At 60.6% G+C, this 15,225-nt stretch overlaps 1 protein-coding gene across 3 annotated transcripts in view; it reads left to right on the top strand.

Annotated features, from left to right (window-relative positions):
* Window positions 1-493: 493 nt before the first annotated feature.
* PFKP (phosphofructokinase, platelet) overlaps window positions 494-15,225 on the top strand; it is a 52,301-nt gene continuing 37,569 nt past the window's right edge. The window contains exons 1-2 of one of the 3 annotated variants that reach the window (XM_086715059.1): window positions 494-684; window positions 13,127-13,200. In XM_086715059.1, the coding sequence (XP_086571185.1) occupies window positions 573-684; window positions 13,127-13,200 (186 nt within the window). In that variant the 5' untranslated portion in view covers window positions 494-572. The remainder of the gene's footprint in view (window positions 685-13,126; window positions 13,201-15,225) is intronic. The other 2 variants (XM_086715057.1, XM_086715058.1) reach the window with 2 other exon arrangements.

Raw genomic sequence — 15,225 nt, 5'->3', positions numbered from 1 at the left:
GCGCGCTCCCTTCAAAGGCTGCGATCCCGCCCACCTAGGCCGCTCCGCCCACCCGCGGAGCCAGTCCCGCCACCTGCGGGGCCCCCTACCCACCCCGCGCTCTCTCCCGCCCGCTCCCTTCCCCCCCGCCCCCGCCAGCGCCCGCTACGCCCGCCCCCCGCGATGCTCCGCCCACCGGGATACACCCGCCACCTGCGGCGCTCGCGGCCACCTGCCAGGCTCCCCCAGCCGCTGCGATCCCGCCCACCCGGGACGCCCCGCCCACCAGCGGTGTGCCCTCCACCTGCAGCTCGTCCCCCACCCCGTGCCACCTGGAGCCCCCCCCGCCCCGCCTTGCCCCCGCCCACCTGCGGCGCTCGCTCCGCCTGCCCCCCCTCCCGGATTGCCCCCACCTGCCGCGCTCCGCCACCGGCGGCTGGCGCGCCCCGGCCCCGCCCCCGCGCCCCGGAGCCCGCCCTAGGCCGCCCATTGGCGCGCGCGGCGCGGCCGGGGCGGACGGTTCCGAGTGGCGGCGGCGCGGGCGGGGTCCAGGCTGCTGCGCGCCCGCCCCGGCACTGCTCGGCCTGCTCGCCATGGACGACGACGACGTCTCCGCCCGCAAGGGCTCCTTCCGAAAGTTCCTGGAGCACCTCTCCGGGGCCGGCAAGGCCATCGGCGTGCTGACCAGCGGCGGGGATGCCCAAGGTGCGCGGCCGCCCGGCCGGCCGGGGAGGGGTGATGGGAGGAGGGCCCGGGAAGCGGGGACGGGGTGCCCGGGGCGAGCGGGGAGCGGCGATGGGAGCCCCGAAGAGGCGAGGAGGAGGGGGTGCGCGGATAAGACGGCGGTGGGGGCCCGCCCCGGCGCCCGGGAGCCGCAGGGGGGCCTTCCGGGGCACGAGTGGGCGGAGCGGCCTCGGAAGGGGAGGCTGCGGCGGGGAGGGGGGGGGCAGGAGGAGGGGGGTGGTGGCCCGGGGACGCTTTATCAGGAAGATCGGTTAATTTCCCACCCCCACGTTTATGTTTTAAATTGGGGCTGGGGACGGGGTCTCCCGAGGTCATTTCTCCTCGGAGTCGTAGGGCGGGGCGATGCCCCTCCGAGGCTTGGGGATGCCGCGGCTCCCTCCCCCTCGACCCCCCCTCCCCTTGCGGGAAGAGCGGCCGGTCCCCGCCGCGCGTCCTGCGGATTCGCGTCCCCGCGCGGCGCGGGCGGGCGGGCTCCCCGCTGTTGCATTGCGGGGCGCGGCGGGGAGCGCGAGGGGACCCGCGCGGGGGGCCCCGGGCCCGGTTTCCGCCGCTCCGCTGACAAAACCGAAGACGGGAATGGGTCGCTAGGCCCGCCCCGCCGGCCTCCTCTGAGCGGGGGGAAGGACCAGGAAGCCGGGGACTCCGGGGCGTCGCCAGCGCCCGGGGCGCGGACTCCAGCCCTCCCCGCCACCCCCACCATGTGGAGGCCGCCTTGGGGAGAGGGGGACGCAAGCCCGGGGCCGCGGACACCCAAGAGATGTTTATAGTTAAGGGGGGGGTGACCCGGCCACGCCCGGCCTCTGGCGCTGGGTGCACGTGGGGCCACAGGAGCCCTCGGACGGTGGGGTCTCCTGGCCCAGGTGCATCGATGGGTGGGGCACGCCGACCGCTGGGAAGTGGACCCGAGGCGTCCTCGCAGCCTAGAGATGGCCGGGGCTGCAGGCGCCCATCCAGCTGGGTCTGCTGGTGTTTTCTCCCCCCTCCTGCTCCAGCCGGACGCGGGCGCGTTTCTGGGCCACGCGAGGCGGAAGGATGCTGGAGCGCGCTGCCTGGCACTTCCCCTCCCCCCCCCCCCCACCACCGCCCACCGCGCCCGTGACCTTCCCGTTGCCCTTGAGCCGGGCGTGGCTGGCGCGGGGGCGGCAGGTTGGGGCGCTGTGGCCTCAGCCCCGCCCTTCGCGCGTCTACGTGATGCCGGGCCAGTCGCCACCCTCGCGCCCTGCGCCCTTGGCCCTGGGCACCCGGCGCGGGGACTGCGTGCTGTGCTGCCCGCACGGCGGAGCGGGAGTCCCGGCGGGAGCCGCCTCTTCCACCCTGGGAGGCAGCCGTGCTGCTCACCGCCCCCCTTCCCCCACCCACACAGGCCCGCCTTCCCTTCCGGAGGGGGGACCCCTGCTGATCGAGCAGAGCAGTTCCCGCAGTGACCTAGTATCCTAGTAAAGTGATCCCGGGAGTAAACGTTCCGGAGGCGCGAAGTGTTGTGACAGGGCACTGGCCCGGCCTGGAAACACGGGGGAACACTGTATTGGCGCTTAAGTAAACACCCAAGGTGTGCCACGTGGAGTCCGGGTGGGGTCGCCGTGGGGCTCAGAGTGGCTTCCCCGTCAACCGGCGGCTTGAAAAGCACGTGCGTGTGGAGACGTGGGCTGGCACACGTTCGGAAGCATCCTGGGTGAATCTTAATCGGGGCCTCGACAGGGGGACGCACCGTTGGGCGGGAAGACGAACTGGCCTTTAAACCGCAGGGCTTCAGGGTCAGAGTTTCAAGGTTGTTTTACAATTAAGGCTCTGTGTCTGGTGAAAATACATGGACGGGTCATTCTTTTGAACCCCCGTCCAAGAGCTTGCTCAGCTACCTGGTAGGTGACGTGCACGGACTCGAGGTGATGGCACAGGAGAGTCAGCATTTTCTGTCCCTTCTGGCGCAGCCACCTGTGAGTAGTTGTAAGTAACAAGAGGCCAGTTGAGTCCACACAGCTGGTCACTGGGAGAGGAAATGTTGAGACCCGGACATGAGAAGGCCGCTCGGGTGGTGTCAGATTAATGGGAAACGCCTGACACTCTCAGGTGGGCATCGGGCTGCCCCTGGGAGAGCCTCCCGTGGTCTGGGCATTTATCCCGCGGAGCTGAGGCCCTCAACTCCGTGTTGTCTGGAACTCCATGGGAAGCAGCATCTCCTGCTTTGGTATTTTGAGCTCTGACTGAGGGTCTCGATCCCCTTCTGTCTGAGAAAGCTCCTCCTGGCGTGTGCTGGGTCAGTCTCAGCAGCAGCAGATTTAGAGACCCCTAGAGAAGGTTGTTCCTAGAGATGCTAAGACGCTCTGTTCTTTCCCCATTTTATCTTGATTCCAGATTCTGTCAGCCAAGGTAGGAGAATTTTGCTCATAGCTAAAGATCCAGGAGGGCATGTGCAAGCCTTAATTTCAAGGTAGTTTTCTTTTTTCTTTAATTTTTAGAAATCATTTTATTTTTGAGAGAGAGAGAGAGAGAGCATGAGCACATGAGCAGGGGAGGGGCAGAGAGAGAGGGAGACACGGAATCCGAAGCAGGCTCCAGGCTCTGAGCTGTCAGCACAGAGCCCGCCGCGGGTCTCGAACTCACAGACTGCGAGATCATGACCTGAGCCGAAGTCGGACGCTTAACCGACTGAGCCCCCCAGGAGCCCCACAAGGTAGTTTGCTAATCCGGTGTGGAATGATGGTCGGATTCCACGTGGAGATGACCATGGCTACTATTTGGGGGGCCGGGAGCGCTACGCTTCCCGCCTCCAGGCCTCATTACGTTACTCCACGGTGCGTATGTCTTCATTTTCGAGGTGGGGAGAAGGTCCTACAGACTCGTGAGTGACTTCGTTCAGGTCACGTGGCTCATACGTGGCATTTGGCAGGATTTAGGCAAAGCCCTGTGAGCTCTCAATCCCCAGTACTTCCCAGCAGGCCATGCTCTCCGGGGGCCTTTCTTCAGTGAAGCTGTAAAGTTCAGGTCCAAGTTAACGCTCCAAAGTGTGCAAAGCCCAGCTTGCTCAACATTATACGGATGATTTTTCCACAGCTTTGTGAGGGGAGCAGAAAACGCCTCTTTACAGCGATAGCACTGGGGTAGCCGAAGCAGTCCCACGTCGATACCAGAGTGATGGAGTGCTTTTGTTTTCTACTCGAGTTTCGTGTAATTATTTAAAAAATAAGAAGAGGGGCGCCTGGGTGGCGCAGTCGGTTGAGCGTCCGACTTCGGCCAGGTCACGATCTCGCGGTCCGTGAGTTCGAGCCCCGCGTCACGCTCTGGGCTGATGGCTCGGAGCCTGGAGCCTGTTTCCGATTCTGTGTCTCCCTCTCTCTCTGCCCCTCCCCCATTCATGCTCTGTCTCCCTCTGTCCCAAAAATAAATAAAAACGTTGGAGAAAAAAAAAAAATACTCTTTAAAAAAAAATAAAATAAAAAAATAAAAAATAAGAAGAAAGAAAAAAAAAATCCCCTCATCTGTATTCCCACAGCCCCCCGCCCCGCCCCTTAAGGAAGGCAATTTCTAGACCTTATTGTTCTTCTCATGCTTTGGGTTTCTTCTGTTGTCGCAAGGACGTCTGCAAGTTTAAACTGATTTTCCACCTTGCTGGATGGACAGCCTTTCCATGACTAAGCAGCCACCCTCCAGCAAGATTGTGTCACTCACCAAACATGATTCAGAGTGCGGGCTCCGGAAGGCCGGGTGCAGCTGAGAAGGTGCGGGAACCCAGGGCAGCGAGGCTAGGAAGGCTGAGTCCCTCTTTCACCTGAGGCAAAGCAGGCATGAGCACAGTATTCGGGGAGCTCACGTGAACGGGGTCTGGATCAGCCTTTCCAGCATCAGCAAGAATAACTTGCAGGATGAGTACCTGCCGTCTGGGCTGTGCAGGCGCTACTCTGTGCTAATTTAGTGCACACGGGGGCAAGCGGGCTTTGTGGGGAGCTGCCTGCCTTCAGCTCTAAGTGGTAGACAGGGCCGGGCCGCGTGGGTGCAGAGGGCACGGGAGGAGGGGGACCCCAGTGTCTCTCCCCAAGTGCGTTTCTGGGGTCCAGCACAGGACGCGGCACGGGGCAGGCTCTCGAGTGTTTGCTGCACGGCTCCCCTGACTCCCCTGACTCTCCCTGAGGCCTGTGGGCCACTCCCTGTCGCAAAATGCCGGGCGACTGGGGTTCTGGCTCCTTCCCTTTCTCATGAAGTCATTTCGATGCCTGAACCTCACTAATCAAAAGCAGTCCTTCTGCAGAGCGGTGCCTGGGAACGCCAAGGCCTCGAAGATTCGAACTTGAGCACCGTAGTCGGGAATGTGAGGCTCTGGTCTCGGGGCCTCGGGCAGGAGGGTGGTCCTGCCGTTGAACACGCGGCAGGAGCCCAGCTCGATGCAGAGGGAAGCGGGGGCCGGTGGGCATCTTGTCTCCGAGGGCTCTGGGGCCCCTCACTGCCCTGGAACTCTGTCTGCGTACGTTCTGTAATGGGTTTTTTTTTTCCACTTAAGATGTAATAATTAATTTAGCAAAAACTGTTGCGTCCTGGCAGCGGTGTGTTAGAATCACAGCGGTAACCCCGTGAGCGCCGCGGGCAATCAGCCATCATACCGTTTTCTGGAACTGTGGCACACGCACCGTGTGGCACACCCACCGTGTGGCACACCCAGGTGACTTAGACTCTGGACACTTGGTCGTCTTTCAGAAAAACTCAAACCCGGTTACGGGAAGCAAACAGCTTTGGCTGGGAATTGAAACGTTTCATCGGGGGGGGAGCCGGGGGCCCCTGGGGGCTGCTCTGCCCACCAGAGGGGCCACCAGGAGCCATCACCATTAGAAACACAGAGACGGGCCGGGACGGGGTGACAGCAAACGTGGGGACCCAAAACTATGCTTGCTGCGATTGTAATTAGGTCAGGAGGGTGTATTTGGACAAAGGGCAGGGGGCTTTATGTTAAAAATGGTCGGGGTGCTGTGTGTCCACCTCCCTCTTCTCAGCAAGCTCCGCGGGGCGCACTGTCTGTATTTGGTGCACCTGCCCGGGGGGCCCCCCCACCCCTTTTTCCCAGATGTCTTTGCCGCCATGTACTTAGCGTGCCTGGAATTACACACGTTGTACCTGTCAGGACGAGAGTGTGGAGAGAGTGTGGAGCCGGGCCTCCCAGAACCCTGGGGCCGTTGGGGGTGAATAGCCTGGTTCCTGCTCTCCACCAGGGTCCCACCGCCTGGGTCCCACTCTCCCCTGGGCAGGGCCTCCAGTGCTCATTTGCATAACAAAGCCGCAGAATCGCTCACCTGCTGTCCTCTCCGCAGCTCCCTTCTTGCTCCCCCTGCCTCTCCCCTCCTCCCCAGTGAGGGTCTTCCATCCGGGGACGCTGCCCCGCCCTGCTGCCCCTGGGGGCTCTGGAGCTTTGTCCCCCTGGTTTCGCAGAAGCCACCCAGGGGTCTTGCTGAGGCGCGTTCTGGTGTCGCGGGTCTGGGCACCGCACCTCTGGTCCCTCTGGTCGGCTCAGGGCCACGCTGGAGTCGGGGTCCACGGGGCAGCTCGGCCCATCAGGACGGGGACCTTGACTGGGAGGGTTACGCATAGGACTCCTTGCATAGAGCGTGTAAACAAGTGATGTGGCTGGACGTGTCTGCGACGGGGAAACGGTCGGCAGAGCAGGTGCAGTGGCCGCCCGCGGCCCTTCCTCCTCGGCTCAGCTCTGGATTAATATCCCTGGGGTTTGATTCCCCTTCCTGTGTCCTCCTCCCATCAATGAGTGAGGCTGCCTGGGTGTGGAGTGATGCCCGGGGCAGATGGCGGACGCCCTCTGTCAGGGAGCCGGACCCGGCAGAGAGCCTGTTTCTGGAAGGCCCGGGACACCTGTGCGCAGAGACTCTCCACACGCCCCACGGGGGGCTGAGGGGTGAACCAGCGCACAGTACCCCGGCATGGGGGCTGGGGGGGGGGTTGCGTGCAGGGGCTGGGGGAAGAGGTCAGGGCCAGGTGGGTGAGGTTCCGGGGAGGGGCAGGCAGTGAGGACTTTGGATTTGCCTTGTGGGTTCAGGGAAGCCACCTGAGGTGTGGGTGCAAAGCCCAAGTTTAGGGTCTCATGGGGAGCAGCATTGGACCATAGCTGGAGGGTCGCAGGACTGGAGCTGGGCCCCTGGCAAGACGCCCCTATGGCGGGGACCCAGGAGGGTCGGGTGACTTTGCAGGTGGAGGGTTTGGCCTCAGGTAGGAGCTCACAGTAGGGCAGGAAGAAAGGCAGAGCCGGCAGCCGTGGTGGAAGCAGGCAGGTTGGTAGAATGTTCTTGATAGCCTTGCTTAGACTAGTGAACAGTGGGAGGTCCAGGGAAAACCCATCAGCAGGGGATGAGCTGTTAGGTGCCTGGAATATTCTCCGCCTTTCCAAGGAGCTTTGCTCTGATGCTCCCGGCAAGAGACCACACCACTGTTACGGTGTGGATTCAGAAGTAGATTCCGCTGCTGTGCGATAGAAACCAGGCTCCCACATGAGGCCCATTATGGATGTCACCGTGTAGCCACCGCATTACAGAAGGGAAAACAGGGGCTCCTGGGGGGCTCGGTCGGTTGAGCGTCCGACTTCGGCCCAGGTCATGATCTCACGGTTCGTGGGTTCGGGCCCCACACCGGGCTCTGGGCTGACAGCTCGGAGCCTGGAGCCTGTTTTGGATTCTGTGTCTCCCTCTCTCTGCTCCTCTCCTGCTCGTGCTTGCTCTCTCTCTCTCTCCCTCTAAAATATAAATAAACATAAACAAATTTTAAAAAGGGGAAAGAAACAGGAGACGTTAATTGTAAACGTGCATTTTATTCAATCTAGTATTTCAGTCCATCATTAATATAAAGACCATTAATAGGACATTTCACTTTTTTGTTTCCGTGCTGAGCCTTGACATGCGCTCTGTTATCTGCCACAGTGCATCTTGGCACAGTCCGGGGCCGCGCCAGGGACAGTGGGGCTTCAGCCCCCGCGGTGGCCGCGGCCGCTTGGATATAAAGGGTCCCCCTGAGCCTTTGTGTGGAAGCTCGGATGGCGTGCAGGGGACTGCTGGCTGTGGTCTCGGTGTCCGTGGTGGGCACTGGGACACGGCGTGTGGCAGGCTCGGAGTGCCCGGCCTCTCCCGCTCCCTGTCACCCAGGCTTCCCCGGGGCGGGCACGCTGGCTCCGCTCCACCCCCCACCGGGCCCCGCACCCAGTCCCCCAGCCCCGCTCTGCCCGCGCTCTCCTCCTTGGCAGTGTATTGGTTTCTCGGGCCCGGGAACCGTCCTGTTTGGCCAGGGATGTAGGGCACCAGTGCCTGGCGAGGAGACGATGCCCCATCCGTGTGCACCGGACGGCTGGACGAGTGAACGCGTGCCCACGCTTTCCCCCGACTTTTCACGCGGGCAGTGATGTGGATAGCACAGGATGTGGGGGAGCTCCCAGCTTGCCAACTGATCCCGGGGGAGCCAGCCCCTGGACACAGCTCTCTTTGTGACCTCCTCCCCTCGCCCCTCCTACCTACATTTTTAAACGGGGAGGCTTAATGGAGAATCTTAGGAGCAGGAGCAAGAGCAAGATAACGGTCCTTTAGCTTGTTTTCTGACACACGCTGACGGCTGCTTCGGTACAAAGAGGCGCGTGAATTCAGACAGAGGCCGGTGAGAGGGCTGAACAGCTGGGCTTTATTTTTCCGAAAGGAATTTAAGTAGGGACTAATTAGGGAAGGGAAGGTGACGCGTGGGGAAAATCGCTCCATACCGTTAAGAGGGTTAAGTCAGGAGGTTGATTATACTCTTCTGATCACGTGGGAAACACAAGATGAGCCCCACTCGTTTTATTAGAATCAGCATATCCCTTACTTCTTACAGATGAAGTTTCTTTTCTTTTTTGTTTTTAAGTTTACTTGTTACTTATTTTTGAGAGAGAGAGAGGGAGACAGAGACTCCCAAGCAGACTCTGCATTGTCAGCACAGAGCCCGACACTTAAGTTTACTTGTTATTTATTTTTGAGAGAGAGAGAGAGGGAAGGGGAGGGGCAGAGAGGGAGGGAGACAGAGACTCCCGAGCAGACTCTGCACTGTCAGCACAGAGCCCGACACAGGGCTCGATCCCACAAACCCTGAGATCAGGACCCGAGCTGAAACCGCGAGTCAGACGCTTGGCCGACTGAGCCACCCAGGCGCCCCAAGATTCCTCAGAGTTTCAACGTCATCAGAACAGACCTCAGGAAGCGTTTGGAAACAGGTCCACGGCGCTCCCTGACCTCCAGGGAGGGAAGATCTGACCAGACCCTCTTACCTGCACCCTAGTTCGGTGAGAAGCAGCGAATACGTAAGATCAGAACAACTTAAGGGTCCGATCTTTCTGCTGCGTCCCAAGTCACCAGCACACATTTCCCACCTCGCCGCCCCCTCGTTTTCCCAAGGTTTGGTCATTCTGGGTGCCCGTAACCAGACTCCACATTCCCTGAAGGCCGGGTTTACATTTCTGCGAACGACGAGGCGACTGCTCTCGAAGCACTAAGATTCTGACTCGCCAGCAACATAACGTTTCCCCATGATAACAATTAGGAGAGTTGCTTTAATTCCCCGACGTGGCCACCGAAGCAAAAGCGAAAGCACGAGGAAGGAACCCTGTGATGCAAGCTGTTGGGGAGCAGGGGTGTCTTCCCGTTTCCCTGGCTTTTGTCCTCCTGGGTCCCCTCCCTGGAAGGCGGCTACCTGCCGGGCCCAACCCCGCCCGGTGGGAGGAGGACCCACGAGGGCTGACTAACCCACAGGCCCCGCCCCGAGCACTTAGACAGGAATTGGGGCCCAGGGGGCATCTGGATCCCTCGCGGTTGGCTTTGGGGATTCCAGCACAGCCTTCCTGCTGCAGAATCTGCACCAGCTCTAAGTCTGACTGAAGGCCAAGGCTTACCCGCTGGGTTTTGTTCCCTTGGCGTCTCAGTTTCTGTGCTCGGAGCCTGACTTCCTCATCCGCCCAGGGGGGCTCCGGACCCCACAGGCTTCCTGTGAGCGTCCACCCCAGCTGGTTATTAGCCACAGGCATGGCCCCTCCCCAGGCCCCAGGCGGAGCTCCGAGCTGTGGCAAGAGGCCGGCTGGCTTCACTAGATGACTCACTTGCAAGTAAGTGAGTTAAAGCCCAGTGAGTCTTGGAGGGGGTTTTCAGGATGTACTGGCCGGACTGTCCTCCATCTGCTCCTCCCCGGGAACTTGGTGGAAATGCTCAGGCTCCTCCCTACCCCAGAAGCCCCCAGGGACTCTGCCAGGACCCAGGGGGATACCCAGTGCTAGGTGGGCACTGAGTGGGATGCAGGGGTGGGGTGCAGAAGTGAGTGCAGGGGTGAGTGCAGAGGGAGGATGCAGGGGTGGGATGCAGGGATGACTGCAGAGGTGAGTGCAGGGGTGGGAGGCAGGGGTGACCACAGGGGTAGGATGCAGGGGTGGGGTGCAGAGGTGAGTGCAGGGGTGGGAGGCAGGGGTGACTGCAGAGGTGAGTGCAGGGGTGGGAGGCAGGGGTGACTGCAGAGGTGAGTGCAGGGGTGGGAGGCAGGGGTGACTGCAGGGGTGGGTGGGGTGCAGAGGTGACTGCAGGGGTGGGATGCAGGCAGGGGGCCTCCGATGACAGGTTACAGTCGGGGCAGGCTTTTATCCCACAGGGACTCGGGGGCGTCCCCTCCGGATCATGTCTACTTGTCACAGTTCCTTCCTTCAGCCACCTACATGGCGCAAAAGCCCCATTTATCGTGCCTGTGTGAGGGGCCCCTTGGGAATGACGCCTCGTAAAGGAGGGGCGTTCAGGAGGGTGACGGTCTGGAGTCGGTGTTTATCATAATTCCCACCCAGTGACGGTGCCATTGAAGGGCTCGGGGTCAGTTTCCCTGTGACGGTGGCTGCAGCGTAAGCCCCGGAATCCTGGAGCCTGTTGGGGGGAAGCTAAGCAGCTGTGTTGTCCCCCCAGCCGCCCACCTGACACGGCCGCGGGGGACCCACAGGCCGCCCGCACAGGTGTGAGAGCCCACACTGTGCCACTCCTCCAGGGACGAGGGGTGGGTGGGGGCTCGCAGGGAGTCTGTCTGGGGGTCTGGAGCCCCATCTGCAGGTCGAGGGAGGGCATCCAGCGTGTCTGACCGGGACGCGGTGACATTTCGGGGGGAGCTGTGGGCTTGTGCTGTGGAGACGACCGACTGTGAGATTCAAGGTCGAGCATCCAGGTGGGGCCGAGCAGGTAGATAGAGTCCCCGTGCTGGACAACCTGTCCCTGAGGAGTTTGGCTCGACGCGTACAGGCCCTGTCGAATCGAGGGCAGGGACATGGGCATATCCGAGTTTGTGGGTGCCAACGCAGGAGACCCCGGGGCGCCTGGGGGGCTCCGTCGGTTAAGCATCTGACTCTTGATTTCAGCTCAGGTCATGATGTCATTGATCTGTGCTAAGCATGAGCCTGCTTGAGATTCTCACTCTCTGCCCCTCCCCCACCTGTGTGTGCACCTGTGTGTGTGCGTGTGTGTGTGTGCGCGTGCACGTGTGCACATGCTCTGTCTCAAAATAAACATTTTAAATGGACAAATGAACTTATTTATTTTGAGAGAGCGAGCGAGAGGAAGGGGGGTAGGAAGGGACAGAGAGAGAGGGAGAATCCTTGCTGACCCCGCAGAGCCGAAATCTCATGAGCCATGATGAAGACCTGAGCCGAAATCAAGAGTCAGACGCTTAACTGGCTGAGCCACCCAGGCGCCCTGTAATATTTAAAAAAAATTTTTTTAATGTTTATTTATTTTTGAGAGAGTGAGAGACAGACCGTGAGCAGGGGAAGGGGCAGAGAGAGGGAGACCCAGAATCCGAAGCAGGCTCCAGGCTCCGAGCTGTCAGCACGGACCACGAGATCGTGGGCTCGAACCCACAGACTGCGAGATCGTGACCTCAGCCGAAGTCGGCCGCTTAACTGACCGAGCCACCCAGGCGCCCCGTAGTTTTTTAACAAGAAGAACGTGTTTATAAATTACTTGTGTCGTAACTAACCAAAGACATACAGCCGTTCCAGGGCGGGATGCGGGGCAAACGTGGGGAGAAATGCGAGTTTCGAGGGCAGAGGCTGTCGTGGTGTGTGGGTCCAGCGTGGGCAGCAGCACGGAGAGCACGTACGGGAAAGGCAGCACGTGGGGGGTGTGGAGGCTGTGCCCTGATGTGCAGCGTCTGAGGGTCTGGAGGACCGAACAGCTGTTAATCCATAGGTCCTCAAACGGGGTTCGACCGGGAAGTGATGGCTCGCAGATGTGCACGTGTCCATGGACGTGTACGTTTTACGTGTGCGTTAAACGTGGACTTATTTCTAAGGTCTGGGCCCCATGCTCGTCCAGCCACGTGACTACTGTAGCCTTTGAGAGCCGACAGCCGTGTTCTCGGGTCTCAGACGTGGCTCAGCTGTGACCATCTCTGCCTGTCTTCTGGGTGGCTTTGCCCACCCAGTACGTACGAATTTCGTGTCCGTGTCTGTAACGCTCCTGGGAGCCAGGTGCCTTCCGTGTATTACCAGGGGTGGCCTTTCCTGCGTGGCCCGTGTTCTCCAGCCTCTGCAGTCCTGACATTTGTGTCTGAAACGTGAGTTAGCGGGGGAGGCAGGGGAGCGACCCGGTGTCCCGCATGTCGGCTAGGAGCCGGGAGCTGCCTGTTCGAGGCCTGGGACCGACTGTCCCCTCCCGAATCCTGGCCTCGTGGGCCGGCCTCTTAGTGATGACACAGGGTTTGCAGTTTCCTGTTCCCTCTGCTCTCCCCAGGGCTTACCCGGCCCAGGTGCGCCGCTCAAAAGTGGGGCTCCCGTGGAGAGCGAGTCGGGGCGTCGTGAGAGCACGAGGCTGTGTCGCACAAAACCGCTTTAATCCCCTTTAGGTAGTGTCCTCTGGGCAAGTGTGGAGCATGTCCGAGATTTATCTTGAGGAGGTATTTATTCATACCGTATTGGTCTGGCTTTTCTTTTAATAAACGGCGTGACTTAGTTTGAATTTAAGGCCCTTCACTGAGACATTCTTTACACTGCCAGCTGCTAACGAAATAACGATTTCCCTCCTCCGGTCGCAGAGGCAGCCCTCGTCCGTGTCAAGTTGAGTCTGTCTAACTACAGATAAGCCCCGGTCTCTCTGCTGTCTCGCCGATGGGCTGTGTTGCCTACCAACTCCTCCGGGCCGGGGTCCCGCCTCTGTCTGCGGTGACCGTCAGGGTGCCCCGGGCTCTCGGACAGTGACGCGCCCCGGCCGTGTGCCCTCAGCGCACCGGCCGCCTGGCCCTGACCCCGGACGTGCACGCCAGGCCCGTCGTCCGTGTGAGGAGCCCGCCGCACGGGCTCGTGGGTCCCCCATGGTCACAGCGGGTTAAATGGCAGCACGCGAATCGCCACAGTCTGGTCACTGACTCTGTCCCCTTCCTTCCGCAGGTATGAATGCTGCTGTCCGTGCTGTGGTGCGCATGGGAATATACGTGGGGGCCAAGGTGTACTTTATCTATGAGGTCAGTGTTGCGTCTCCCTCACGCTTTCTCTGACTCGGGGACCCGTGCCTCACGCTTGCCCGGGCGCTGTTGACCCAACACGAGATGACGGGTGGTGGGCACGGCCCTCAGGCCACAGCAGGGCCCCGTGTGCAGGGAGGGGGGGGGGTGCCCCAGGGAGTGGGGAGGTCGCACTCCTGGTCTGGGTGCAGGTCTGTGAGGTTTGTGCCAGGGGTGAGGGGCTGGGGGGGACCACACGGGGCGCAAAATGCCGCTTCGTGTTACCTGCTGGCCCCGTGGGATGACCGTATTTGTCTGCAGCCCTCCTTCCTTACGGAAGTGATCTGTCACTCATTATGGGGCTGAACGCGAATAAACATTGAGGTAACTGGCAGAAAGAGGCCACTTTGAGCTTTGTGTCACCACCGGGAAACCCAGACCACCTCCCCGGCAACCCTTTCCGTACCGACTTCAAATGAAGAGTCTGAGGTGAGCCGGGGGCCACGGGCTGTGATGTCCCACTTTCCAGGGGCTGACCACGTAGCGGTAGGCGAGGTTTGGAGTGGAGGCGCCCGTGTAGTTTGGACCCGGGCGTTTATGTCAAAAACTATGAGGGATAAATAATCTCTATTTAGGTTTTAAATTTATGAAACCTAACAAAGCGGAAAACACGGAAAGAAGAGAGCACATTCGTCTCTTATTCTGATCCTCCCCAAGACTGTATGTGAGAGTCTAGAAGGGGATCTGAATGCTATAAAAATTACAGCAAATAGGGGGGCGCCTGGGGGGGCTGCGTCGGTTGAGCGTCCGACTTTGGCTCAGGTCACGATCTCGCGGTCCGTGGGTTCGAGCCCCGCGTCGGGCTCTGGGCTGACGGCTCGGAGCCTGGAGCCTGCTTCCGATTCTGTGTCTCCCTCTCTCTCTGCCCCTCTCCTGCTCACACGCTCTCTCTCTCTCTCAAAAATAAACATTTAAAATTAAAAAAAAACTACAGCAAATATATTTTGTGCAGTGTTTTCCGCCACGATCCCTCTCCACACTTCAGGTTTCTGCGATATCCCACCACTGGGGACTCCCATTTACGTGACCCCTCGTTTGTGGGATCATTCCTCTCCCGTGCGACTGGTGACACCCCACTTTTCAAATGTCCTGACACAGGAGACCCGTGATGGTGTGTGAAGCCATTAGGTGTTTTGTGCGATTACCGCGATCCCAGCACAAGGCGCCGACGGGATGGCCCGTGCGGCAGGGATAGTGGGGGGGGGGGGGTTGGTATTTTGCCACAGTGGTTCCTGAAACCGGCTCCAGGCCCTGACCTCCCCCCCACCCTGCCCTGGCCCCCCAGAGCTGGCCTGGGCTCTCCTCCTTCTGGGAAGGGGCGGGTCACAAGCCTTTGCTCGTAGGGCTGGATAACAGTTTGTGTGTTTGCTGGAAAGGTGTTTTTTTTGCCCCGTTCTTGGCTTTGCTCTTCCGAGCTGCGGCTCTGTGGCTCTGGGGTTTGCGTCTCTCCAATTTGGGAGCTGTGAAAAGGATGGGCCCAATCAAAGCATTGTCTGGGGTGTCTTCGGGGTCACGTCACCCCTGTGGCCATTGGCCCTGGGCCGGGGCGCTGGTGTGGACAGAGCCCGCACCTCCGGTGGGTGTTTAGCTTGCTACAGTTGCCCGCGTGTGTTCCTGCCGCTGCCGGGGACCGCGTGCATGCGCACCGATGCCCTCTGCCTTTCCATCTGGTTCCATTTCACCCTGGGGAGGGGCTGCCTCTGCCTTGGAGCTCCAGCCGGAACCCCCCCCTCCTCCTGCCTGCTGGGGGCTGGGGCGGACTCGGACCAGGTTCCTCTCTCGTGACCGACAGCGTGTTTTCGATTCAGTGCAGACGATTCTGCCTGGACTCTGGGCGTGCAGCACGTGGGCCCCACAGTGTTTGTCCCCCTCGCTAGGGACGCTGTGGGGGTTCTCCAGGCTCCAGCTCTGTCACCAGCGGCCACTGGGACTGGAGGGTGACTGCGGGTGCTGGAGGGAGGGGAAGGAAGTCATTTCCGTTATTTC

This window comes from Puma concolor, chromosome B4, assembly GCF_028749965.1.
Source record: "Puma concolor isolate L17-30 chromosome B4, mPumCon1.1.hap2, whole genome shotgun sequence".
In the NCBI taxonomy this organism is placed as follows: domain Eukaryota; kingdom Metazoa; phylum Chordata; class Mammalia; order Carnivora; family Felidae; genus Puma; species Puma concolor.
This window is presented reverse-complemented; position numbering and strand designations above follow the sequence as displayed.